The sequence below is a fragment of the Oncorhynchus kisutch genome, linkage group LG14, assembly GCF_002021735.2.
Source record: "Oncorhynchus kisutch isolate 150728-3 linkage group LG14, Okis_V2, whole genome shotgun sequence".
Lineage (NCBI taxonomy): Eukaryota > Metazoa > Chordata > Actinopteri > Salmoniformes > Salmonidae > Oncorhynchus > Oncorhynchus kisutch.
The window spans coordinates 6,940,834-6,966,952 of record NC_034187.2 but is presented as its reverse complement, the minus strand read 5'-3'; the positions used below and the strand labels follow the sequence as shown (position 1 = coordinate 6,966,952).

The 26,119-nt window shown below is 44.2% G+C and overlaps 2 protein-coding genes across 2 annotated transcripts; both read right to left on the bottom strand.

Annotated features, from left to right (window-relative positions):
- Window positions 1-3,718: 3,718 nt before the first annotated feature.
- Window positions 3,719-19,409, bottom strand: LOC116353331 (lisH domain-containing protein C1711.05). Its single transcript, XM_031787735.1, has 3 exons — window positions 16,701-19,409; window positions 15,380-15,467; window positions 3,719-7,482 (listed from the first exon to the last, which is right to left on the bottom strand). Exons 1-3 carry the CDS (start codon window positions 17,335-17,337, stop codon window positions 6,288-6,290), a joined length of 1,920 nt encoding a protein of 639 aa, XP_031643595.1. The 5' UTR covers window positions 17,338-19,409; the 3' UTR covers window positions 3,719-6,287.
- Window positions 17,747-24,718, bottom strand: LOC116353307 (sialidase-like). The gene is made up of 5 exons (XM_031787591.1): window positions 24,086-24,718; window positions 19,781-20,873; window positions 19,305-19,357; window positions 18,196-18,357; window positions 17,747-17,842 (listed from the first exon to the last, which is right to left on the bottom strand). Exons 1-5 carry the CDS (start codon window positions 24,362-24,364, stop codon window positions 17,747-17,749), a joined length of 1,683 nt encoding a protein of 560 aa, XP_031643451.1. The 5' UTR covers window positions 24,365-24,718.
- Between the last annotated feature and the right edge of the window lie 1,401 nt (window positions 24,719-26,119).

The following is a 26,119-nucleotide window of genomic DNA, read 5'->3' as shown; positions in this document are numbered from 1 at the left end:
GTGAGAGCAATGTGAGAGCAATGAGAGAGCCAATGTGAGAGCAATGAGAGAGCAATGTGAGAGCAATGAGAGAGCAATGTGAGAGCAATGTGAGAGCAATGTGAGAGCAATGAGAGAGCAATGTGAGAGCAATGTGAGAGCAATGTGAGAGCAATGTGAGAGCAATGTGAGAGCAATGTGAAGGCAATGTGAGAGCAATGTGAGGAGCAATGTGAGAGCAATGTGAGAGCAATGAGAGAGCCAATGTGAGAGCAATGTGAGAGCAATGTGAGAGCAATGTGAGAGCAATGTGAAGAGCAATGTGAGAGCATGTGAGAGCCAATGTGAGAGCAATGAGAAGAGCAATGTGAGAGCAATGTGAGAGCAATGTGAGAGCAATGTGAGAGCAATGTGAGAGCAATGTGAGAGCAATGTGAGAGCAATGAGAGAGCAATGTGAGAGCAATGAGAGAGCAATGAGAGAGCAATGTGAGAGCAATGTGAGAGCAATGAGAGGCAATGTGAGAGCATGAGAGAGCAATGTGAGAGCAATGTGAGAGCATGTGAGAGCAATGTGAAGGAGCAATGTGAGAGCAATGTGAGAGCAATGTGAGAGCCAATGAGAGAGCAATTGTGAGAGAATGTAGATGAGAGGCAATGTGAGAGCCAATGTGAGAGCAATGTGAGAGCAATGTGAGAGCAATGAGAGAGCAATGAGAGAGCAATGTGAGAGCAATGTGAGAGCAATGTGAGAGCAATGAGAGAGCAATGTGAAGAGAGCAATGTGAGAGCAATGTGAGAGCAATGTGAGAGCAATGTGAGAGCAATGTGAGAGCAATGTGAGAGCAATGAGAGAGCAATGTGAGAGCAATGTGAGAGCAATGTGAGAGCAATGTGAGAGCAATGTGAGAGCAATGAGAGAGCAATGTGAGAGCAATGTGAGAGCAATGTGAGAGCAATGTGAGAGCAATGTGAGAGCAATGAGAGAGCAATGTGAGAGCAATGTGAGAGCAATGTGAGAGCAATGTGAGAGCAATGTGAGAGCAATGTGAGAGCAATGTGAGAGCAATGTGAGAGCAATGTGAGAGCAATGAGAGAGCAATGTGAGAGCATGTGAGAGCAATGTGAGAGCAATGTGAGAGCAATGTGAGAGCAATGAGAGAGCAATGTGAGAGCAATGTGAGAGGCAATGTAGAGCAATGTGAGAGCAATGTGAGAGCAATGTGAGAGCAATGTGAGAGCAATGTGAGAGCAATGTGAGAGCAATGTGAGAGCAATGTGAGAGCAATGAGAGAGCAATGTGAGAGCAATGTGAGAGCAATGTGAGAGCAATGTGAGAGCAATGTGAGAGCAATGTGAGAGCAATGTGAGAGCATGTGAGAGCAATGTGAGAGCAATGTGAGAGCAATGTGAGAGCAATGTGAGAGCATGTGAGAGCAATGTGAGAGCAATGTGAGAGCAATGTGAGAGCAATGTGAGAGCAATGTGAGAGCAATGAGAGAGCAATGTGAGAGCAATGTGAGAGCAATGTGAGAGCAATGTGAGAGCAATGAGAGAGCAATGTGAGAGCAATGTGAGAGCAATGTGAGAGCAATGAGAGAGCAATGTGAGAGCAATGTGAGAGCATGTGAGAGCAATGTGAGAGCAATGTGAGAGCAATTGAGAGCAATGTGAGAGCAATGTGAAGAGCAATGTGAGAGCAATGTGAGAGCAATGGTGAGAGCAATGTGAGAGCAATGAGAGAGCAATGTGAGAGCAATGTGAGAGCAATGTGAGAGCAATGTGAGAGCAATGTGAGAGCAATGTGAGAGCAATGAGAGAGCAATGTGAGAGCAATGTGAGAGCAATGTGAGAGCAATGTGAGAGCAATGTGAGAGCAATGTGAGAGCAATGAGAGAGCAATGAGAGAGCAATGTGAGAGCAATGTGAGAGCAATGTGAGAGCAATGTGAGAGCAATGAGAGAGCAATGTGAGAGCAATGAGAGAGCAATGAGAGAGCAATGAGAGAGCAATGAGAGAGCAATGAGAGAGCAATGTGAGAGCAATGTGAGAGCAATGAGAGAGCAATGAGAGAGCAATGAGAGAGCAATGAGAGAGCAATGAGAGAGCAATGTGAGAGCAATGTGAGAGCAATGAGAGAGCAATGAGAGAGCAATGTGAGAGCAATGTGAGAGCAATGTGAGAGCAATGAGAGAGCAATTGTGAGAGCAATGTGAAGCAATGCTGAGACAATGTGAGAGAATGTGAGAGCAATGTGAGAAGCATGTGAGAGCCCAAGTGAGCCAAATGGAAGACAATGTGAGAGGCAATGTGAGAGCAATGTGAGAGCAATGAGAGAGCGAATGTGAGAGCAATGTGAGAGCAATGTGAGAGCAATGAGAGAGCAATGTGAGAGCAATGTGAGAGCAATGTGAGAGCATGTGAGAGCAATGTGAGAGCAATGTGAGAGCAATGTGAGACAATGTGAGAGTCAATGTGAGAGCAATTGAAGCATGTGAGACAATGAGAGAGCAATGTGAGAGCAATGAGAGCAATGAGATAGCAATTCATTTAAACATTTAATAAAAACGGCTGTCTGACATATTGAAGTCTAATGCTCACGTTGTGAATGCTTTAGTCTCGTTTAATCCGACTTCTAGAATTTGAACACAAAATTAAATATTAAATATATTATATATATAAATAAATAAATATTCTAGTAAGGCACAAAATAAAATGAAAATACTCTGACAACTCAATTGCTAACGACCTTGTTTAACAATCCTGTACGTCGTTCTCGTTAACGGCTGGACGGCTCATAACAACAGGAGCGTGTTGTGTACCTCCGAGGAAGTTGATTTGTGAATTTTCATCGACATTGGTGTCATATTGGCTTAGATATGACGGTAGGGAGATTTTAATTTAGCTCTTCAACCATCTTTTGATCACTGCAGCTGCTGACATCAGGATTAAAACACACACACACACACACACAGTCCTGTTTGTCCTCTGCAGAGTAGAACAGTCTTTACAGTGGGTATATTAAGACAGTTTAAATTAATTAATTGTTTAAGGTCTCACATTCAGAGAACTTATTACGACTAGTGAGTTTTGGCAGGCGTTGTGTGTGTGTTGGCACCCCTGGGAATTGGCCGACGTCATTCACAAAGACTACAATTAGCCAACAGTTAGTGAAGATTAAGTCTGTGACTAACAATGCAAATCAACATATGGACGCCATTCACAAAACCAATCAATTAGCAACCAACCAATCAGTTAGCAAATCAAGGAGTTATCTATGTGCGTAACAATGGAAATCACCACGGTGACGCATGCAGTGATTAATCAGTTAGTGACGATTAGTGATGATTAGATACGTGTGTGACAATAAGGAATCAATGATGAAGGCCATTATACATATATATATATATATATCATATCTCTGACCCCTGACCTCTACAGTTCCTGTTCAGTCTGTCACCACAACAACAGATGTCAACAATACTGACGTGTGTGTAAATCAGACAGCAGTACATGTTTACATTTTAGTCGTTAAGCAGATCCTCTTATCCAGAGCAACTTATAGGAGCAATTAGGGCTAAGTGCTTTGCTCAAGGGCACATCGACCGATGTTTATTAACCTAGTCGGCTCGGGGATTCGAACCAGCAACCTTTACACACAGACACTCTTAACCCGCAAGTGGACCGTCTGTGTGTGTGTGCGCGTGTGCGAGTGTAAATCAGAAAGCAGTAGACAGATCTCTGTCGTAATATACTTTATTCAACTCATCATTACGCCTTCTCCTCAGTCTGTACATCAGTCTGTACATCAGTCTGTACATCAGTCTCTCTCTCTCTCTCCCTTATTCTTTTTCACCTCACACTCTGCCCTTCTCTCTCTCTCTCTATCTCTCTCTCTCTCTCTCTATCTCTCTCTTACTCTTTTTCACCTCACACTCTGCCCCTTTCTCTCTCTCTCTCTCTCTCTCTCTCTCTCTCTCTCTCCCTTACTCTTTTTCACCTCACACTCTGCCCCTTCTCTCTCTCTCTCTCTCTTACTCTTTTTCACCTCACACTCTGCCCTTCTCTCTCTCTCTATATATCTCTCTCTCTCTCTCTCCCTTATTCTTTTTCACCTCACACTCTGCCCCTTCTCTCTCTCTCTCTCTATCTCTCTATCTCTCTCTCTCTCTCTCTCCCTTACTCTTTTTCACCTCACACTCTGCCCCTTCTCTCTCTCTCTCTCTCTCTCTCTCTCTTACTCTTTTTCACCTCACACTCTGCCCCTTCTCTCTCTCCATCTTTTACATGACCCTGTTCTTCTATCTCTCCTTTCCCCATAACCACTCCACCTCTAATCTCTGTCTATCGTTCATCTGACTTCATCCTTATAGATATGTCACATCTGTCATCCTAAACACAATCTGTACACACTTTAACCTCTAACCTCTAAGCCCTAAACCCATATCTAGCACCAGGAATAATAATTCAGATAACCTAAATAAAATGGAACACCATTGTCTTCACAGTTCTCAAATAAAATACACTTGAAAACTCATAGAACACAAAATCAACTGTTATAAAAATGTACAAAGTCCAGGTATTTTAAGAAAAAATAAACGAGACAGAAGATACTTCATAATGAGATGAGGGAAGTGAAGCACGTACTACATTTACAAAAAAGACTCAATGAAATTATGTCTAATGTCAAAAAACGAAATAAGATGATTTAATTAAATTAAATATTTATATTTTTTCTTAAGTCCAGGTATTAAAGGGAAAGAAAAAATAAATGAGACAGAAATAAATAAATAAATAAATAAATAATTAAATAATTAAATCAATCAATCAATCAATCAATCAATCAAATCAAATCAAATCAAATTGTATTTGTCGCATACACATGGTTAGCAGATGTTAATGCGAGTGTAGCGAAATGCTTGTGCTTCTAGTTCCGACAATGCAGTAATAACCAACAAGTAATCTAACTAACAATTCCAAAAAACTACTGTCTTATACACAGTGTAAGGGGATAAAGAATATGTACATAAGGATATATGAATGAGTGATGGTACAGAGCAGCATAGGCAAGATACAGTAGATGGTATTGAGTGCAGTATATACATATGAGATGAGTATGTAAACAAAGTGGCATAGTTAAAGTGGCTAGTCATAATGAGATGAGGGAAGTGAAGCACGTACTACATTTACAAAAAAGACTCAATCAAATTATGTCTAATGTCAAAAAACGAAATAAGATGATTTAATTATTATCATTATCATTATTTTACTTTTAGATTTGTGTGTTTTGTTGTAAATTGTTAGATATTACTGCACTGTCAGAGCTACAGTAGGAAAAACAAGCATTTCACATTTCACCCGCAATAACATCTGCTAAATATGTTGATTTGTTTTAAAGAGGATTTAATAAGTATAAAATAATATAAATATAGGGTAACTTTAGCAGAATGCATTCCTCCAATCACAATCATGATTCCAAACAATAAGCCAATCACAATCATGATTCCAAACAATAAGCCAATCACAATCATGATTCCAAACAATAAGCCAATCACAATCATGATTCCAAACAATAAGCCAATCACAATCATGATTCCAAACAATAAGCCAATCACAATCATGATTCCAAACAATAAGCCAATCACAATCAAAAGAGACATTCTCAGACATGCCCACTGCAGCAGTTGCTTCACTGGGAGGGACAGTTTGTCTTTGGTAACTGAAACCTCAAAATACATTTTTTTAAATATATATATTTTAATAATATAATACAATGTTGCTTTCTTAATCTCAAAATGGCTACTGCTGCATACTAAAACTAGATACAAGACTGAAACAACAGGTCAGAGAAAAAAAACAACATTCATGTTACCCAATAATCTATTAACAGAGACAATCATCTTGTACCAGTGGAGGCTGGTGGAAGGAGCGAGAGGAGGACAGACTCATTGTAATGGCTGGAATGAAATAAATTCGAATGGTATCAAACACATGAACCACATGGAAAACACATGTTTGACTCCGCTCCACTTATTCCATTCCAGCCGTTACAACGAGCCCATCCTCCTATTGCTGTGCTCACCAGCCTCCACTGTCCTGTACAATAGCCAGTCTGGTGGCTGGTAGGTTTTTTTTTCCGACAGTGTTCGACTTCCAACAATTTCCCCCGGGTGCAGGATACATAAACTCTCCTAGATCCTGGACTGAAGCCTCTGTCTGGTGCTCTAGCCGACCCACAAGACGGTGTGTGTCTCCATAGACCTGCTCTGCTGCCAATCAAGGCTGCCATTGGTGGCCTCGGCACGTCCGTCAGTGAGCTTGACCAATCCAAAAGTCTTGCAGGAATCGCAGCCCAGTCCGATGGTCACGGCCAACCCATCGCCCTCCATTGATTCGCCCTCCCCTTCCCGCTCCGAGATGGCAGTCATGGGGCTGCTGGGTAGTCGGCTGCGGGCAGCAAAACGCCGGCTGGCTGAGCAAGGGGGAGTGCGGGAGCGGGGGGGGTCGCCACCCCCAAAGAGAGGGGGAGGGGGAGGGGTATGTGGGGGAGGACAGGGAGGAGAGAGGGAGTGTGCCCTCAGTGAGTGCCCACTCTGCCCTCCTCCTGTGTCTGTGTGTGGACTGGGACTGGGGTAGGTGTAGCGTCATTAGCTGGACAGTGTGTGTTGGTGCAAAGGACTGAGGGGTGTGAGTGTGTGTGTGAGCTTGGTGTGACTCCACTCCAAGCTGCAGGTGTATGTCTGACAGGGGATGGCTCTGTGAGCTCTGGCTTGGTGAGCTCCGTGAGCTCTGACTCTGTGAGCTCTGTGAGTGCTGGCTCTGTGAGCTCTGGCTTGGTGAGCTCTGGCTTGGTGAGCTCTGTGAGCTTTGACTCTGTGAGCTCTGTGAGTGCTGGCTCTGTGAGCTCTGGCTCTGTGAGCTCTGGCTCTGTGAGCTCTGGCTTGGTGAGCTCCGTGAGCTCTGACTCTGTGAGCTCTGTGAGCTTTGACTCTGTGAGCTCTGTGAGCTTTGACTCTGTGAGCTTCGTGAGCTCTGACTCTGTGAGCTCTGTGAGTGCTGGCTCTGTGAGCTCTGGCTTGGTGAGCTCTGGCTTGGTGAGCTCTGGCTTGGTGAGCTCTGGCTTGGTGAGCTCCGTGAGCTCTGACTCTGTGAGCTCTGGCTCCGTGAGCTCTGACTCTGTGAGCTCTGGCTATGTGGTGTCGCCATCATGTGTTTGGGGGCAGTACTGCGGAGTCTCTCGGCTGCAGACATGCGAGCTACAGGGTCGCAGCGACTTCCCTTCCTCAGGAGCAGAGCCTTGAAGCTGTCACTGCTGCTGCTGACCCCTAACCTATGACCTCTCACCTTACTGGATCCTAACACCTCAAGAGGTTGCAGAAGGGCGGGGCTAGGGCTTGGAGGGGTCACTGGAGGAGTGGAGGAGAAAGAAGAGGAGGAGGAGAGGGGAAAGACACGGCATCGGTCTTCCTCAGAGTTCCTGCGCCCAAGAACTTTCCTCTTAGACCTGAGAGGCAGAGAGAGAGAGAGAGAGAGAGAGAGAGAGAGGGAGGACAGAGAGAGAGAGAGAGAGAGAGAGAGGGAGGGAGGGAGGGAGGGAGGGAGGGAGGGAGGGAGGGAGGGAGGGAGGGAGGGAGGGAGGGAGGGAGGGAGGGAGGACAGTGAGAGAGGACAGTGAGAGAGAGAAAGAGAGAGAGGGAGAGGGAGGACAGAGAGGGAGGACAGACAGAAGTGAGAGAGAGAGAGAGAGAGAGAGGACAGAGAGAGAGAGAGAGAGAGAGAGAGAGAGAGAGAGAGAGAGAGAGAGAGAGAGGACAGTGAGAGAGAGAAAGAGAGAGAGGGAGAGGGAGAGGGAGGACAGAGAGGGAGGACAGACAGAGAGAGAGAGAGAGAGAGAGAGAGAGAGAGAGGACAGAAGAGAGAGAGAGAGAGAGAGAGAGAGAGAGAGAGAGAGGACAGAGAGATAGAGAGAGAGAGAGAGAGAGAGAGAGAGAGAGAGAGAGAGAGAGAGAGAGAGAGAGAGGGAGGGGGGGAGAGGGAGAGATAAACATTAAATGACTGATTATAGTCCCACTACCAACGAACCAGTGAACCACCGAACCACCGAACCAGTGAACCACAAAACCAGTGAACAATCAAACCAGTGAACCACCAAACCAGTGAACCACCAAACCAGTGAACCACCAAACCAGTGAACAATCAAACCAGTGAACCATCAAACCAGTGAACAATCAAACCAGTGAACCATCAAACCATGCTAATGACAGGATGCATTTGACACCTTATGCATGTAGTAGAATAGAAGGTTCTATACCTATTACTACACTAGAATGTTCTATGCCTATTAATACACAAACATTCTATACCTATTAATACACTAGAATGTTCTATGCCTATTAATACACTAGAATGTTCTATACCTATTAATACACTAGAATGTTCTATGCCTATTAATACACAAACATTCTATACCTATTAATACACTAGAATGTTCTATACCTATTAATACACAAACATTCTATACCTATTAATACACTAGAATGTTCTATACCTATTAATACACTAGAATGTTCTATGCCTATTAATACACTAGAACGTTCTATACCTATTAATACACTAGAATGTTCTATGCCTATTAATACACTAGAACGTTCTATACCTATTAATACACTAGAATGTTCTATGCCTATTAATACACAAACATTCTATACCTATTAATACACTAGAATGTTCTATACCTATTAATACACTAGAATGTTCTATGCCTATTAATACACTAGAACGTTCTATACCTATTAATACACTAGAATGTTCTATGCCTATTAATACACAAACATTCTATACCTATTAATACACAAGAATGTTCTATACCTATTAATACACTAGAACGTTCTATACCTATTAATACACAAACATTCTATACCTATTAATACACTAGAATGTTCTATACCTATTAATACACTAGAATGTTCTATGCCTATTAATACACTAGAACGTTCTATACCTATTAATACACTAGAACATTCTATACCTATTAATACACTAGAACGTTCTATACCTATTAATACACTAGAACGTTCTATACCTATTCATTTACTAGAACATTCTAGACATGTTAATACAATGATCTTGATTTATAGTAGTGGAAGAAAAAGCCTGTTTATTGATAAACCTAATCCGGCGATAAAGGATGAGCTCAATAAGAGATATTTGCCTCAGAAGCCTCCCATACGGCTGCGCACATTTGTCCCAGCGTCGTCTGGGTTTGGCCATGTTTCACTACAGAGGGACTAGTTATAACATCATGTTTCACTACAGAGGGACTAGTTATACATCATGTTTCACTACAGAGGGACTAGTTATAACATCATGTTTCACTACAGAGGGACTAGTTATAACATCATGTTTCACTACAGAGGGACTAGTTATAACATCATGTTTCACTACAGAGGGACTAGTTATAACACCATGTTTCACTACAGATACAGAGGGACTAGTTATAACATCATGTTTCACTACAGAGGGACTAGTTATAACATCATGTTTCACTACAGAGGGACTAGTTATAACATCATGTTTCACTACAGAGGGACTAGTTATAACATCATGTTTCACTACAGAGGGACTAGTTATAACACCATGTTTCACTACAGAGGGACTAGTTATAACATCATGTTTCACTACAGAGGGACTAGTTATAACATCATGTTTCACTACAGAGGGACTAGTTATAACATCATGTTTCACTACAGAGGGACTAGTTATAACATCATGTTTCACTACAGAGGGACTAGTTATAACACCATGTTTCACTACAGAGGGACTAGTTATAACACCATGTTTCACTACAGAGGGACTAGTTATAACATCATGTTTCACAACAGATACAGAGGGACTAGTTATAACATCATGTTTCACTACAGAGGGACTAGTTATAACATCATGTTTCACTACAGAGGGACTAGTTATAACATCATGTTTCACTACAGAGGGACTAGTTATAACATCATGTTTCACTACAGAGGGACTAGTTATAACATCATGTTTCACTACAGAGGGATTAGTTATAACATCATGTTTCACTACAGACACAGAGGGACTAGTTATAACATCATGTTTCACTACAGAGGGACTAGTTATAACATCATGTTTCACTACAGAGGGACTAGTTATAACATCATGTTTCACTACAGATACAGAGGGACTAGTTATAACATCATGTTTCACTACAGAGGGACTAGTTATAACATCATGTTTCACTACAGAGGGACTAGTTATAACATCATGTTTCACTACAGAGGGACTAGTTATAACATCATGTTTCACTACAGAAGGACTAGTTATAACATCATGTTTCACTACAGAGGGACTAGTTATAACATCATGTTTCACTACAGAGGGACTAGTTATAACATCATGTTTCACTACAGAGGGACTAGTTATAACATCATGTTTCACTAGAGGGACTAGTTATAACATCATGTTTCACTACAGAGGGACTAGTTATAACATCATGTTTCACTACAGAGGGACTAGTTATAACATCATGTTTCACTACAGAGGGACTAGTTATAACATCATGTTTCACTACAGAGGGACTAGTTATAACATCATGTTTCACTACAGAGGGACTAGTTATAACATCATGTTTCACTACAGAGGGACTAGTTATAACATCATGTTTCACTACAGAGGGACTAGTTATAACATCATGTTTCACTACAGAGGGACTAGTTATAACATCATGTTTCACTACAGAGGGACTAGTTATAACATCATGTTTCACTACAGAGGGACTAGTTATAACATCATGTTTCACTACAGAGGGACTAGTTATAACATCATGTTTCACTACAGAGGGACTAGTTATAACATCATGTTTCACTACAGACAGAGGGACTAGTTATAACATCATGTTTCACTACAGAGGGACTAGTTATAACATCATGTTTCACTACAGATACAGAGGGACTAGTTATAACATCATGTTTCACTACAGAGGGACTAGTTATAACATCATGTTTCACTACAGAGGGACTAGTTATAACATCATGTTTCACTACAGAGGGACTAGTTATAACATCATGTTTCACTACAGAGGGACTAGTTATAACATCATGTTTCACTACAGATACAGAGGGACTAGTTATAACATCATGTTTCACTACAGAGGGACTAGTTATAACATCATGTTTCACTACAGAGGGACTAGTTATAACATCATGTTTCACTACAGAGGGACTAGTTATAACATCATGTTTCACTACAGAGGGACTAGTTATAACATCATGTTTCACTACAGAGGGACTAGTTTAACATCATGTTTCACTACAGAAGGGACTAGTTATAACACCATGTTTCACTACAGAGGGACTAGTTATAACATCATGTTTCACTACAGAGGGACTAGTTATAACATCATGTTTCACTACAGAGGGACTAGTTATAACATCATGTTTCACTACAGAGGGACTAGTTATAACATCATGTTTCACTACAGAGGGACTAGTTTAACATCATGTTTCACTACAGAGGGACTAGTTATAACACCATGTTTCACTACAGAGGGACTAGTTATAACATCATGTTTCACTACAGAGGGACTAGTTATAACATCATGTTTCACTACAGAGGGACTAGTTATAACATCATGTTTCACTACAGAGGGACTAGTTATAACATCATGTTTCACTACAGAGGGACTAGTTATAACATCATGTTTCACTACAGAGGGACTAGTTATAACATCATGTTTCACTACAGAGGGACTAGTTATAACATCATGTTTCACTACAGATACAGAGGGACTAGTTATAACACCAATGTTTCACTACAGAGGGACTAGTTATAACATCATGTTTCACTACAGAGGGACTAGTTATAACATCATGTTTCACTACAGAGGGACTAGTTATAACATCATGTTTCACTACAGAGGGACTAGTTCTATAACATCATGTTTCACTACAGAGGGACTAGTTATAAACATCATGTTTCACTACAGAGGGACTAGTTTATAACATCATGTTTCACTACAGAGGGACTAGTTATAACATCATGTTTCACTACAGAGGGACTAGTTATAACATCATGTTTCACTACAGAGGAATCATGTTTCACTCAGATAGTCATGTTTCACTACAGATACAGAGGGACTAGTTATAACACCATGTTTCACTACAGAGGGACTAGTTATAACATCATGTTTCACTACAGAGGTACTAGTTATAACATCATGTTTCACTACAGAGGGACTAGTTTTATAACATCATGTTTCACTACAGAGGGACTAGTTATAACATCATGTTTCACTACAGATACAGAGGGACTAGTTATAACACCCATGTTTCACTACAGAGGGACTAGTTATAACATCATGTTTCACTACAGAGGGACTAGTTATAACATCATGTTTCACTACAAAGGGACTAGTTATAACATCATGTTTCACTACAGAGGGACTAGTTATAACATCATGTTTCACTACAGATACAGAGGGACTAGTTATAACATCATGTTTCACTACAGAGGGACTAGTTATAACATCATGTTTCACTACAGAGGGACTAGTTATAACATCATGTTTCACTACAGATACAGAGGGACTAGTTATAACATCATGTTTCACTACAGAGGGACTAGTTATAACATCATGTTTCACTACAGAGGGACTAGTTATAACAGCATGTTTCACTACAGAGGGACTAGTTATAACATCATGTTTCACTACAGAGGGACTAGTTATAACATCATGTTTCACTACAGAGGGACTAGTTATAACATCATGTTTCACTACAGAGAGACTAGTTATAACATCATGTTTCACTACAGACACAGAGGGACTAGTTATAACATCATGTTTCACTACAGAGGGACTAGTTATAACATCATGTTTCACTACAGAGGGACTAGTTATAACATCATGTTTCACTACAGAGGGACTAGTTATAACACCATGTTTCACTACAGAGGGACTAGTTATAACATCATGTTTCACTACAGAGGTACAAGTTATAACATCATGTTTCACTACAGATACAGAGGGACTAGTTATAACATCATGTTTCACTACAGAGGGACTAGTTATAACATCATGTTTCACTACAGAAGGACTAGTTATAACATCATGTTTCACTACAGAGGGACTAGTTATAACATCATGTTTCACTACAGAGGGACTAGTTATAACAGCATGTTTCACTACAGAGGGACTAGTTATAACATCATGTTTCACTACAGAGGGACTAGTTATAACACCATGTTTCACTACAGACACAGAGGGACTAGTTAGAACATCATGTTTCACTACAGAGGGACTAGTTATAACATCATGTTTCACTACAGAGGGACTAGTTATAACAGCATGTTTCACTATAGAGGGACTAGTTATAACATCATGTTTCACTACAGAGGGACTAGTTATAACATCATGTTTCACTACAGACACAGAGGGACTAGTTATAACATCATGTTTCACTACAGAGGGACTAGTTATAACATCATGTTTCACTACAGAGGGACTAGTTATAACATCATGTTTCACTACAGAGGGACTAGTTATAACATCATGTTTCACTACAGAGGGACTAGTTATAACATCATGTTTCACTACAAAGGGACTAGTTATAACACCATGTTTCACTACAAAGGGACTAGCTATAACACTCACCATCCACTAGGCTTGACTATGGGATGACCCCACCCCTAACTACACCCTCCAACCGATCAGTATTACCTGCTGTCAACACCACACCCACACACCTGGGTGGTCAAACGCGTGTGCCTTCCCAGAATGCACTGCTACAGAGAGATGCAGATGCAGGGAATGGTGTGTTAATGCTGCGTAACAACCCAAAAAATTTCAAATAATATACATATATATATACATATATATATATATATATATACAGTGCCTTCGGAAAGTATTAAGACCCCTTGACTTTTTCCATATTTTGTTACGTTACAGCCTTATCAAAACAAACATAGCTCGGCTATTTTCAGGTCTCTCCAGAGAAGTTTGATCCGGTTCAAGTCCGAGGCCTGGCTGGGCCACTCAAGGACATTCAGAGAATTGTCCCGAAGCCACTCCTGCGTTGTCTTGGCTGTGTTCTTAGGGTTGTTGTCCTATTGGAAGGTGAACCATCACCCCTGTTCATCTTTGCCTCGTTCCTGACTAGTCTCCAAGTCCCTGACCCTGAAAAACATCCCCACAATATGATACTGCCACTACCATGCTTCACTGTAGGGATGGTGCCATGTTTGGCATTCAGGCCAAAGAGTTCAATCTTGGCTTCATCAGACCAGCGAATGTTGTTTCTCATGGTCTGCAAGTCTTTAGGTGCCTTTTGGCAAACTCCAAGTGGGCTGTCATTTGCCTTTTACTGAGGAGTGGCTTCCGTCTGGCCACTCTACCATAAAGGCCTGGTTGGTGAAGTGATGCAGAGATGGTTGTCCTTCTGCAAGGTTCTCTCATCTCCACAGAGGAACTCTGGAGCTCTGTTAGTCACCGCCCTGACCAAGGCCCTTCTCCTCTGATTGCTTAGTTTGGCTGGGCGGCCAGCTCTAGGAAGTGTCTTGGTGGTCCTAAACTTCTTCATTCTTCCAGAATGATGGAGGCCACTGTGTTCTTGGGGATCTTCAATGCTGCAGACATTTTTTGGTACCTTTCCCAGATCTGTGCCTCGACACAATTCTGTCTCTGAGCTCTACGGACAATTACTTCGAGCTCATGGCTTGGTTTTTTGCTCTGGCATGTACTGTCAACTGTGGGACCTTATATAGACAGGTGTGTGCCTTTCCTAATCATGTCCAATCAACTGAATTTACCACAGGTGGACTCCAATCAAGTTGTAGAAACATCTCAAGGATGATCAATGGAAACAGGATCCACCTGAGCTCAATTTCAAGTCTCATAGAAAAGGGCCTGAATAGTGATGTAAATACGGTATTTCTGTGTTCTTTTCTTTTATACATTTAAAAATCTGTTTTTGCTTTTTCATTATGGGGTATTGTGATGTCATTATGGGGTATTGTGATGTCATTATGGGGTATTGTGATGTCATTATGGGGTATTGTGATGTCATTATGGGGTATTGTGATGTCATTATGGGGTATTATGTGTAGATTGATGAGGATCATTTAAAAAAAAATCCATTTTAGAATAAGGCTGTAACAAAATGGGGTCTGAATACTCTCCAAATGCTCTGTATATATATATATATATATATATAAAACAAAAACAAACATCTCAGAAAAATGTAATTTAAAACAAATAATATCTAAAAATGGATCTCCAGAACCAGGATTCAGATATGTGGATATATGAGACGTGTACCATAGTGGTGTCTGAAGAACATACAGTACAGGAGTGTCATCATGTGTCATTATCTGTTATCACAACATACCTGTGTATGGCAGCAAACAGGTCTTCAGTAGTCCGTGGTGGTGCTGGTGTCACCATCTTCTCCGCTGAAGAAATATCAAACACCTCACCTGAGAGAGAGAGAGAGAGAGAAAGAGATTGTAGAAACCTGTGCAGAAACCATACTCCTAACCATACTCCAAGCTGATAGGATGGAGAGACTGAAGCAGCCACTGGCTGAGACAGTGACAACTCCTAACCATACTCCAAGCTGATAGGATGGAGAGACTGAAGCAGCCACTGGCCGAGACAGTGACAACTCCTAACCATACTCCAAGCTGATAGGATGGAGAGACTGAAGCAGCCACTGGCCGAGACAGTGACAACTCCTAACCATACTCCAAGCTGATAGGATGGAGAGACTGAAGCAGCCACTGGCCGAGACAGTGACAACTCCTAACCATACTCCAAGCTGATAGGATGGAGAGACTGAAGCAGCCACTGGCCGAGACAGTGACAACTCCTAACCATACTCCAAGCTGATAGGATGGAGAGACTGAAAGCAGCCACTGGCCGAGACAGTGACAACTCCTAACCATACTCCAAGCTGATAGGATGGAGAGACTGAAAGCAGCCACTGGCCGAGACAGTGACAACTCCAAACCATACTCCAAGCTGATAGGATGGAGAGACTGAAGCAGCCACTGGCCGAGACAGTGACAACTCCTAACCATACTCCAAGCTGATAGGATGGAGAGACTGAAAGCAGCCACTGGCCGAGACAGTGACAACTCCTAACCATACTCCAAGCTGATAGGATGGAGAGACTGAAGCAGCCACTGGCCGAGACAGTGACAACTCCTAACCATACTCCAAGCTGATAGGATGGAGAGACTGAAAGCAGCCACTGGCCGAGACAGTGACAACTCTGATAGGATGGAGAGACTGAAGCAGCCACTGGCCGAGACAGTGACAACTCTGATAGGATGGAGAGAAGTCTATGTGTTTCCTGCAGCAGTCTCCTTCAGTCAAGGCTGTGAGGGTAGAAGGGGGAGTGGGTCAGGGAGAGAGAGAGCTGGAGGGAGTTGAGAGATTGATGGTCATCGCCAACCCAAAGGAAGGTAGAAGTCTTATAACCCAGTAAGAGATCTATGTAGGAGAGAGGGGAGAGAGAGAGAGAAGGAGAGACCTAGAGAGACAGAGAGAGAGTGACAGAGAGAGAGACAGAGAGAGACCGAGAAAGAGAGAGAGACAGTGAGAGAGGGACAGAGGGAGAGGGACAGAGAGAGAGACGGAGAGAGAGAGAGTAAGAGAGATACAGAGATAGAGAGAGAGACAGACAGACAGAGAGCTCCATAACTCACCATTGTCTTCTCTGGAGGTCAGGGACCCCGTGGAGCTGCTGGCCCCATCTGTGTCCAGGCTGCACCTCTCCTCCCTCTTCTCCCACTCCTCCCTCTCCTCCCACTCCATTCTCTCTTCCCCCAGTTCCCCCTCGTCCTCTTGGATGAACAGATCTGGCAGGAGTAGCTCCCCTTTCAGGCTGTCAGTAGACAGAGGACTGCTCAGAGAGTCTCTCCTCTCTTCCAGAGAGAAGCTTTCAAAATTATTGCTGTCCTCCTCCTCCATCGCTCCCCTCCGTCTGTCTTCCTCGTCACCCTCCTCCTCTCTTCTCCCCAGCTTCTGCCAATTTTTTCTCTCCTCCTTCTCTTCTTCCTCCTGCAGCACCCAAATTTCCTCTAGTTCTGATCTCCCCAGCTCTGTGTATGGCACCGGTACACTCTGTGGCTGTCTGGGAACTGCTTCTCTCTCAGTGTCTGCCTCTCTCTCTGTCTCTCTCTCTGCCTCTGTGTCTGCCTCGTTCTCTGTGTCTGTCTCTGTCTCTGCCTCTGCCTCTGTCTCAGTGTCTGCCTCTCTCTGTGTCTCTGCCTCTGTCTCTGCCTCTGCCTCTGTGTCTGTCTCACTCTCTGTCTCGTCCTCTCTCTCCGTCTCTGTCATCATCTCCAGTGGACAGGACTCCTGCTTTGGCTCTGCTACACAGGGTTCTGAAGGATAGGGGCTTGGTGGTAACTCTGCTACACAGGGTTCTGAAGGATAGGGGCTTGGTGGTAACTCTGCTACACAGGGTTCTGAAGGATAGGGGCTTGGTGGTAACTCTGCTACACAGGGTTCTGAAGGATAGGGGCTTGGTGGTAACTCTGCTACACAGGGTTCTGAAGGATAGGGGCTTGGTGGTAACTCTGCTACACAGGGTTCTGAAGGATAGGGGCTTGGTGGTACTCTGCTACACAGGGTTCTGAAGGATAGGGGCTTGGTGGTAACTCTGCTACACAGGGTTCTGAAGGATAGGGGCTTGGTGGTAACTCTGCTACACAGGGTTCTGAAGGATAGGGGCTTGGTGGTAACTCTGCTACACAGGGTTCTGAAGGATAGGGGCTTGGTGGTAACTCTGGTACACAGGGTTCTGAAGGATAGGGGCTTGGTGGTAACTCTGGTACACAGGGTTCTGAAGGATAGGGGCTTGGTGGTAACTCTGCTACACAGGGTTCTGAAGGATAGGGGCTTGGTGGTAACTCTGGTACACAGGGTTCTGAAGGATAGGGGCTTGGTGGTAACTCTGGTACACAGTACTGTGACTGGTAGAACTTCAGGAAGGGGTATGCTGTCTCTGGCTCTGGTTGAGACTCTGTCTGGGTCTGTATCTCTGGCTGGGTCTGTATCTCTGTCTGGGTCTGTATCTCTGTCTGGGTCTGTATCTCTGTCTGGGTCTGTATCTCTGTCTGGGTCTGTATCTCTGGCTGGGTCTGTATCTCTGGCTGGGTCTGTATCTCTGGCTGGGTCTGTATCTCTGTCCTGTACAGGTTTATCCACAGTAAGGGTGGTGTCTCTGGGACGAAGGGCTCTGGAGGTGTACCTATCAATACGGGTGGGGATGGTGGTGGTGGAGTGTCTGTCTGGTGTGTCCTCAGCAAGGGCGGGGGCATGGTCGTGGGCTTCTTCAGGGCAACGGGAAGCTTCTGTCTGTGGGGGGAGGAGGAGGAGGGGGTAGCAGGGGAGTGTGTGGGTGTGTATGCCCACGCTGAGTACTCTGGTTGGCCGTTGGAGAGGCAGGGTGTGGTCTCCTGTCGAGGCGAAGGTTCTCCGTTCTGAAGTGTGTTTTCAGCAGCAGGGCTAGAACATTGAAATACTGTTCTCAGTGGCCTAGAGAGAACAACAGGCTTCTTTGGGGTTCTCTCTTCAGCCTCAGTAAGCATGGCATCAATCCTTCCCACACTCTCTAACACAGTGCTGGTTAGTTTGGTATCCATGCCCGCCCCTCGCTCCTGGGCGCTGGTTAGCATTATGCCATTTAGCTTAGCTTCTGTACTCTTTGCAATATGCTGGGCATCATTGGTTGACTTAGCATTGGTTAGCATACTGCTAGTTAGAGTAGCATCATTGCTGTCTTGGCTATGCTCAACATTATCTGATGTATGGTGGGTTAGCATAATGCTAGTTAGAGTAGCATCACTGATGTCTTGGCTATACTCAACATTAGCTGATGTATGGTCGGTTAGCATAATGCTAGTTAGAGTAGCATCATTGATGTCTTGGCTATACTCAACATTAGCTGATGTATGGTTGGTTAGCATAATGCTAGTTAGAGTAGCATCATTGATGTCTTGGCTCTGCTCAATATTAGTTGATGTGTGGTTGGTTAGCATAATGCTAGTTGGGGTAGCGTTATTGCTTTCTTGGCTTTGCTCAACATTAGATGATGGAGGGTTGTTTAGCCTCTTGGTAGAGCACAGAGTGACTCTCTGAAGGGCTTGGGTTGTTATCAGGGGCCGGGGAGTGGGGGTGTAAGAGGGAGGAGGTGGTGGATGAGCGGGAAGAGGAGGAAGATGAGGAGGGCTGTTGATTGACAGGTCTGAATCCTCTGTGAGCTCAGGGGAAGGATGAGGAGGGAATCCTAGCAATGAAGTCACCTGACTGGCAGGTGTAATAGGTGAAAAGAAGGGGTGGGGTTGAGTCTGTCGCACTGCACAGGCATGCAAGGGAGGCGGGAGGGAAGGGGGAGAAGGTGGGGGAGTGGGGAGGGATGGCTGGGGTAGAGGAGGGGGAGAGGGGAGGAATGGCTGGGGTAGAGGAGGGGGAGAGGGGAGGGATGGCTGGGGTAGAGGAGGGGGAGAGGGGAGGAATGGTTGGGGTAGAGGAGGGGGAGAGGGGAGGGATGGCTGAGGTAGAGGAGGGGGAGAGGGGAGGGATGGTTGGGGTAGAGGAGGGGGAGAGGGGAGGGATGGTTGGGGTAGAGGAGGGGACGAGGGGAGGGATGGTTGGGGTAGAGGAGGGGGAGAGGGGAGGGATGGCTGAGGTAGAGAAGGGGGAGAGGGAAGAAGGTGAGAGATGCACAGATCAGGGAGAGGAGAGGAGAGTGATTGGGTAGGGTAGGGTGGAGGTAGACAGGGAAGAATGCTGGAGCCGGGCAGGGGAGGAGGAGGGGGGAGAGAGGGATATCTGGAGTCGGAGGAGGTGTAGGAAGAGAGGGAGGAGGTAGAGGAAAAGGAGGAGAAGGGGGAGGAGAGGAGAGAGGACTTTCTCTCTGGGATGGGGGGTCTTGGCCCTCCTCCCCCTGGGCTAGAACGTGTCCTGGGAAGGGAGGAAGAGGAGGTGAGGTGGAGGGAGGAGGAGGAGATGAGGGGTGAGGAGTGTGTTTGGGGTGAGGAGGGTGTGAGGGGTGAAGGGGATGTGAGGGGTGAGGAGAGGGTTGGGGTGTTGCACTCGCTGGAGTATCCGCTGGAGGTGGAAGAGGCCAGCCGCTGGAGTCTCCCTGCCGTGGCGGACATTTTAGGAGAAGAGGCAGCCATTTTAGGTCCCACCAGCAGGCTCACCCCTCCAGCACTGGCTGAGCGGGGGACAGATGGGTAAGGCTGCTGGTGGCACGGGCTAGAAGGGTAGTTTTGATCCTGACCAGGCTGTTCGTGGAAGCTGTGGAAGGGAGGGACATGGTTGATCTGACTGTCTGTTTCCCCACCTGCCCTGCCCCCACTGCCCACACTGCTACAGCGGGGGACCCATGGGTCCTCGAACACCCCTGGAGAGAGTGGAGGGGAGAGGGGAGCAGGGCTGGAGGTCAGACTCCCCTTCGTGACCACCTCTCCAGGTCCAGCAGTGTGGTTGTTGTAGTTGTAGCACAGCGTTTTCCCCCGGCCAGGTTTAAACCGTAGTGAGGTAGAGCGCGTGGGGGGAGCGGGAGGCCTCTTTGACTTCCTCAGAGAGATACTGCCTGACAGGTTACGGCTGTTTCCATGGAGACCGCGGTGGTCCCGGTTACCGTGGGGACTGCGGTTGCTGCCGGTAGCGTGGTCGTGGCCGTGGGACTCGGAGCAGCTATAGTCGGTCTGACAAGAGGAGGAAATGGAGGTGAAAGGATGAAGGGGGGAGGAGCGGCTGGAGGGTAAGAGGGGCTCGTAGCTCCAGTCCTCCCCCAGTAAGATGCTCTGACTTGGGAATATTCTGCTCCGACCCTCCCCTGACTGGCTCAGGAATTCATGATCCTGGAGAGACAGACAAGACAGGCAGGAGGAACATTAACTTTTTATGGCTGCAGGGGCAGTATTGAGTAGCTTGGATGAAAAGGTGCCCATTGTAAATGGCCAGCTCCTCAGTCATAGTTGCTAATATTTGCATATTATTATTAGTATTGGATAGAAAACACTCTGAAGTTTCTAAAACTGTTTGAATTATGTCTGTGAGTATAACAGAACTCATATTGCAGGCAAAAACCTGAGAAATTCCACTTCCTGTTTTTTTTTTCTGGGGGTGGCAGATTTTCAACCAAGCTCTCATTGAAATTACAGCGAGATATGGATGAGTTTTCACTTCCTACGCCTTCCACTAGATGTCAACAGTCAATAGAACTTTATCTGATGACTCTAATGTGAAGGGGGGACGAATGAAACAGGAAATAGTCCCCACTGCCACGAGTTGACCATGCTTTCACTATGCGCGTTCACAGGGGAAGGGCCTGCGTTCCACCGGTCATCTGAAGTCATTCTAATTCTCCAGTTGGAATGTTATTCAAGATGTATGTAAACAACATTCTAAAGATTGATTCAGTACATCGTTTGACATGTTTCTACTGACTGTTACGGAACTTTTTGACATTTTGTCACGTTATAGTGGACGCGCTTTGTGACTTTAGAATTGTTTACCAAACGCGCTAACCAAAGTAGCTAATTGAACATAAATAACGGACATTTTCGAACAAATCAAGCATTTATTGTGGACCTGGGATTCCTATTACTGCATTCTGATGAAGTTCATCAAAGGTAAGGAAACATTTATCATGTATTTTCTGGTTTCTGTTGACTCCAACATGGCGGCTAATTTGGCTTCTGTTCTGAGCGCCGTCTCAGATTATTGCATGTGATGCTTTTTCCATAAACTTTTTTTGAAATCTGACACCGCGGTTGCATTAAGGAGAGGTATATCTATAATTCCATGTGTATAACTTGTATTATCATCTACATTTATGATGAGTACTTCTGTTGAAACGATGTGGCTATGCAAAATCACTTGATGTTTTTGGAACTAGTGAATCTAATAAGTCAATGTAAACTCAGATTTTTTGATATAAATATGAACTTTATCAAACAAAACGTGCATGTATTGTGTAACATGAATTCCTATGAGTGTCATCTGATGAAGATCATTCAAGGTTAGTGATTCATTTTATCTTTATTTCTGCTTTTTGTGAATGCTATATTTCGCTGGAAAATGGATCGCTGGAAAAATCGTTTGTAGTGCTTTTGCTGAAAAGCCTATTTGAAATCGGACACTTTGGTGGGATTAACAACAAGATTACCTTTAAAATGATAAAAGACACATGTATGTTTTAGGAATATGAGATTTCTTTGGTTTGAATTTGGCGCCCTCTATTTTCACTGGTAGTTGTCATATCGATCCCGGTATTGGGATTGCAGCCATAACAGGTTTTAACATGACTAGCACCAGCAGTAGAATAGCCTGAGCATAGAGCAGGAGGCCCTATACCCTGACCATAGAGCAGGAGGCCCTATAGCCTGAGCATAGAGCAGGAGGCCCTACAGCCTGAGCATAGAGCAGGAGGCCCTATAGCCTGAGCATAGAGCAGGAGGCCCTATAGCCTGAGCATAGAGCAGGAGGCCCTATAGCCTGACCATAGAGCAGGAGGCCCTACAGCCTGAGCATAGAGCAGGAGGCCCTATAGCCTGACCATAGAGCAGGAGGCCCTACAGCCTGAGCATAGAGCAGGAGGCCCTATAGCCTGACCATAGAGCAGGAGGCCCTATAGCCTGACCATAGAGCAGGAGGCCCTATAGCCTGACCATAGAGCAGGAGGCCCTATAGCCTGACCATAGAGCAGGAGGCCCTATAGCCTGACCATAGAGCAGGAGGCCCTACAGCCTGAGCATAGAGCAGGAGGCCCTATAGCCTGACCATAGAGCAGGAGGCCCTACAGCCTGACCATAGAGCAGGAGGCCCTACAGCCTGAGCATAGAGCAGGAGGCCCTATAGCCTGACCATAGAGCAGGAGGCCCTACAGCCTGAGCATAGAGCAGGAGGCCCTATAGCCTGACCATAGAGCAGGAGGCCCTACAGCCTGAGCATAGAGCAGGAGGCCCTATAGCCTGACCATAGAGCAGGAGGCCCTATAGCCTGACCATAGAGCAGGAGGCCCTATAGCCTGACCATAGAGCAGGAGGCCCTATAGCCTGACCATAGAGCAGGAGGCCCTATAGCCTGACCATAGAGCAGGAGGCCCTATAGCCTGACCATAGAGCAGGAGGGCCTACAGCCTGAGCATATTTTTTATTTATTTTTTATTTATTTTACCTTTATTTACTAGGCAAGTCAGTTAATTAAGAACAAATTCTTATTTTCAATGACGCCTAGGAACAGTGGGTTAACTGCCCTGTTCAGGGGCAGAACGACAGATTTGTACCTTGTCAGCTCGGGGGTTTGAACTTGCAACCTTCCGGTTACTAGTCCAACGCTCTAACCACTAGGCTACCCTGCCGCATAGATCAGGAGGCCCTACAATATCATAATAATATCATGATAATAATAACAATAACAACAATATAAATAATAATAACAACAATAACAATAATGTGAATAATAATAATAATAATTAATAATAATAATAATAAATATAATTAATAATAATAATATAATAATAATAATAATAATAATAATAATAATAATTAATAATAATAATAATAAAATAATAATAATAATAATAATATATAATTAATAATAATAATAATAATATTAATAATATAATAATAATAATAATAATTAATAATAATAATAATAATTAATAATAATAATAATTAATAATAATAATAATAATAATAATTAATATAATAATAATAATAATAATAATAATAATAATTAATAATAATATAATTAATAATAATAATAATAATAATAATAATAATAATTAATAATAATAATAATATATAATTATAATAATTAATAATAATAATAATATAATTAATAATAATAAATAATAATCTAATCTAAATAATAATAATAGGAATAACAAAACTCTAAAATTATAATTATAATAACATATAACAACAATATACATAATAATAATAATAACAAGAACAACAATATAAATAACAATAATAACAACAATAACAATACTATACACCATAATAATAACTATAATGTAAATAATGATAATATTAATAACAATATAATAATATGATGTCCTCACCATAGAGCAGGATGCCATGCTGCAGAATGTCCTGTAGGGGGTGCTGAGGCAGCTGCTCTCAGAGCTCAGGGAGGACAGGACATCCTGACAGGGGAGGCTGTGGAACCCCTCTCCTCCATCTTCACCCCCCAGGGAGACACTGCCCATGGAAGAGGAGGGGGTGAGGCTGAGGTAAGGCGTGAGGGAGGGGTTAGGGGTGAGGGTCGGGGTGAGAGAGGCCATCAGAGAAGAGATACCCTGTCCTCTCTGGGCTCGGATCCGACGTACTGACGGCTTCATCACTCTCCTCTCCTCCTCCCTTTCCTCCTCTCTCCTCTCCTCCACTCTCCTATCCTCCCTTTCCTCCTCTCCTCCTCTCCTCCACTCTCCTCTCCTCCCTTTCCTCCTCTCTTCTCTCCTCCATTCTCCTCTCTTTATACCCTTTCCTCCTCTCTCCTTTCCTCCAACAGGCCGGCCTCCTGGGTGTGTGAGGGCGTGAGTGATTGGGTGTGAGAGAGCAAGAGTGATTGGTGTGTGGGCCTTGTGCGAGAGAACGCTGTAGCAGGCTGTGTTGACACTGCCGGTTCGGCCAGAGTAGAGTACTGACCAGGCAAAACCACTGATCCACCACACCCTGGCTCTTCGTCAGCTTCATGTTCTGTAGAGGAGAGGAGAGGAGAGGAGAGGAGAGGAGAGGAGAGGAGAGGAGAGGAGAGGAGAGGAGAGGAGAGGAGAGGAGAGGAGAGGAGAGGAGAGGAGAGGAGAGGAGAGGAGAGGAGAGGAGAGGAGAGGAGAGGAGAGGAGAGGAGAGGAGAGGAGAGGAGAGGAGTCAAATGTCTACTGTTTGCTGATGATCTGGTGCTTCCGTCTCCAACCAAGGAGGGTCCTACAGCAGCACCTAGATATTCTGCACAGATTCAGACCTGGGCCCTGACAGTAAATCTCAGTAAGACAAAAATAATGATGTTCCAAAAAAGGTACAGTTGCCAGGACCACAAATACAAATTCCATCTAGAAACCGTTGCCCAACAGCACACATAAAACGATACATACCTCGGCCTAAACATCAGCGCCCCAGGTAACTTCCACAAAACTGTGAATGAGCTGAGAGACAAGGCAAGAAGGGCCTTCTATGCCATCAAAAGGAACATAAAATTCAACATACCAATTAGGATCTGCTAAAAATACTTGAAACCTTCCATAACAAAGCCATCACCAACAGAGATATTAACCTGGAGAAGAGTCCCCCTAAGCAAAGCTGGTCCTGGGGCTCCGTTCACAAACACAAACAAGACCCCACAGAGCCCCAGGACAGCACACCATTAGACCCAACCAAATCATGAGAAAAACAAAAAGATAATTACTTGACACATTGGAAAGAATTAACAAACAACAGAGCCAACTAGAATGCTATTTGTCCCTAAACAGAGAGTACACAGTGGCAGAATACCTGACCACTGTGACTGACCCTAAACAGAGAGTACACAGTGGCATAATAACCTGACCACTGTGACTGACCCTAAACAGAGAGTACACAGTGGCAAGAATACCTGACCACTGTGACTGACCCTAAACAGAGAGTAAACGTGGCAGAATACCTGACCACTGTGACTGACCCTAAACAGAGAGTAAACAGTGGCAGAATACCTGACCACTGTGACTGACCCTAAACAGAGAGTAAACAGTGGCAGAATACCTGACCACTGTGACTGTCCCTAAACAGAGAGGACACAGTGGCAGAATACCTGACCACTGTGACTGACCCTAAACAGAGAGTACATAGTGGCAGAATACCTGACCACTGTGACTGACCCTAAACAGAGAGTACACAGCGGCAGAATACCTGACCACTGTGACTGACCCTAAACAGAGAGGACACAGTGGCAGAATACCTGAACCACTGTGACTCTGACCCTAAACAGAGAGTACACAGTGGCAGAATACCTGACCACTGTGACTGACCCTAAACAGAGAGTACACAGTGGCAGAATACCCCTGACCACTGTGACTGACCCTAAACAGAGAGTTACACAAGCGGCAGAATACCTGACCACT

Bases quoted from the DNA above. Each gene is read 5' to 3' on its own strand.
- LOC116353331 (XM_031787735.1), bottom strand. From the start codon at position 17,337: ATGATGACAGAGACGGAGAGAGAGGACGAGACAGAGAGTGAGACAGAC. The intron at 15,468-16,700 runs GTGAGTTATGGA...TCTCTCTCTCAG, and splicing joins GACCTCCAGAGAAGACAATG to GTGAGGTGTTTGATATTTCT. The intron at 7,483-15,379 runs GTATGTTGTGAT...TCTGCCTCTCAG, and splicing joins CTGTTTGCTGCCATACACAG to GTCTAAGAGGAAAGTTCTTG.
- LOC116353307 (XM_031787591.1), bottom strand. From the start codon at position 24,364: ATGAAGCCGTCAGTACGTCGGATCCGAGCCCAGAGAGGACAGGGTATC. The intron at 19,358-19,780 runs GTCTACCTCCAC...ATGCCTGTGCAG, and splicing joins CGGCTCCAGCATTCTTCCCT to TGCGACAGACTCAACCCCAC. The intron at 18,358-19,304 runs GTGACTTCATTG...CTCCCCCCACAG, and splicing joins CTATTACACCTGCCAGTCAG to ACAGAAGCTTCCCGTTGCCC.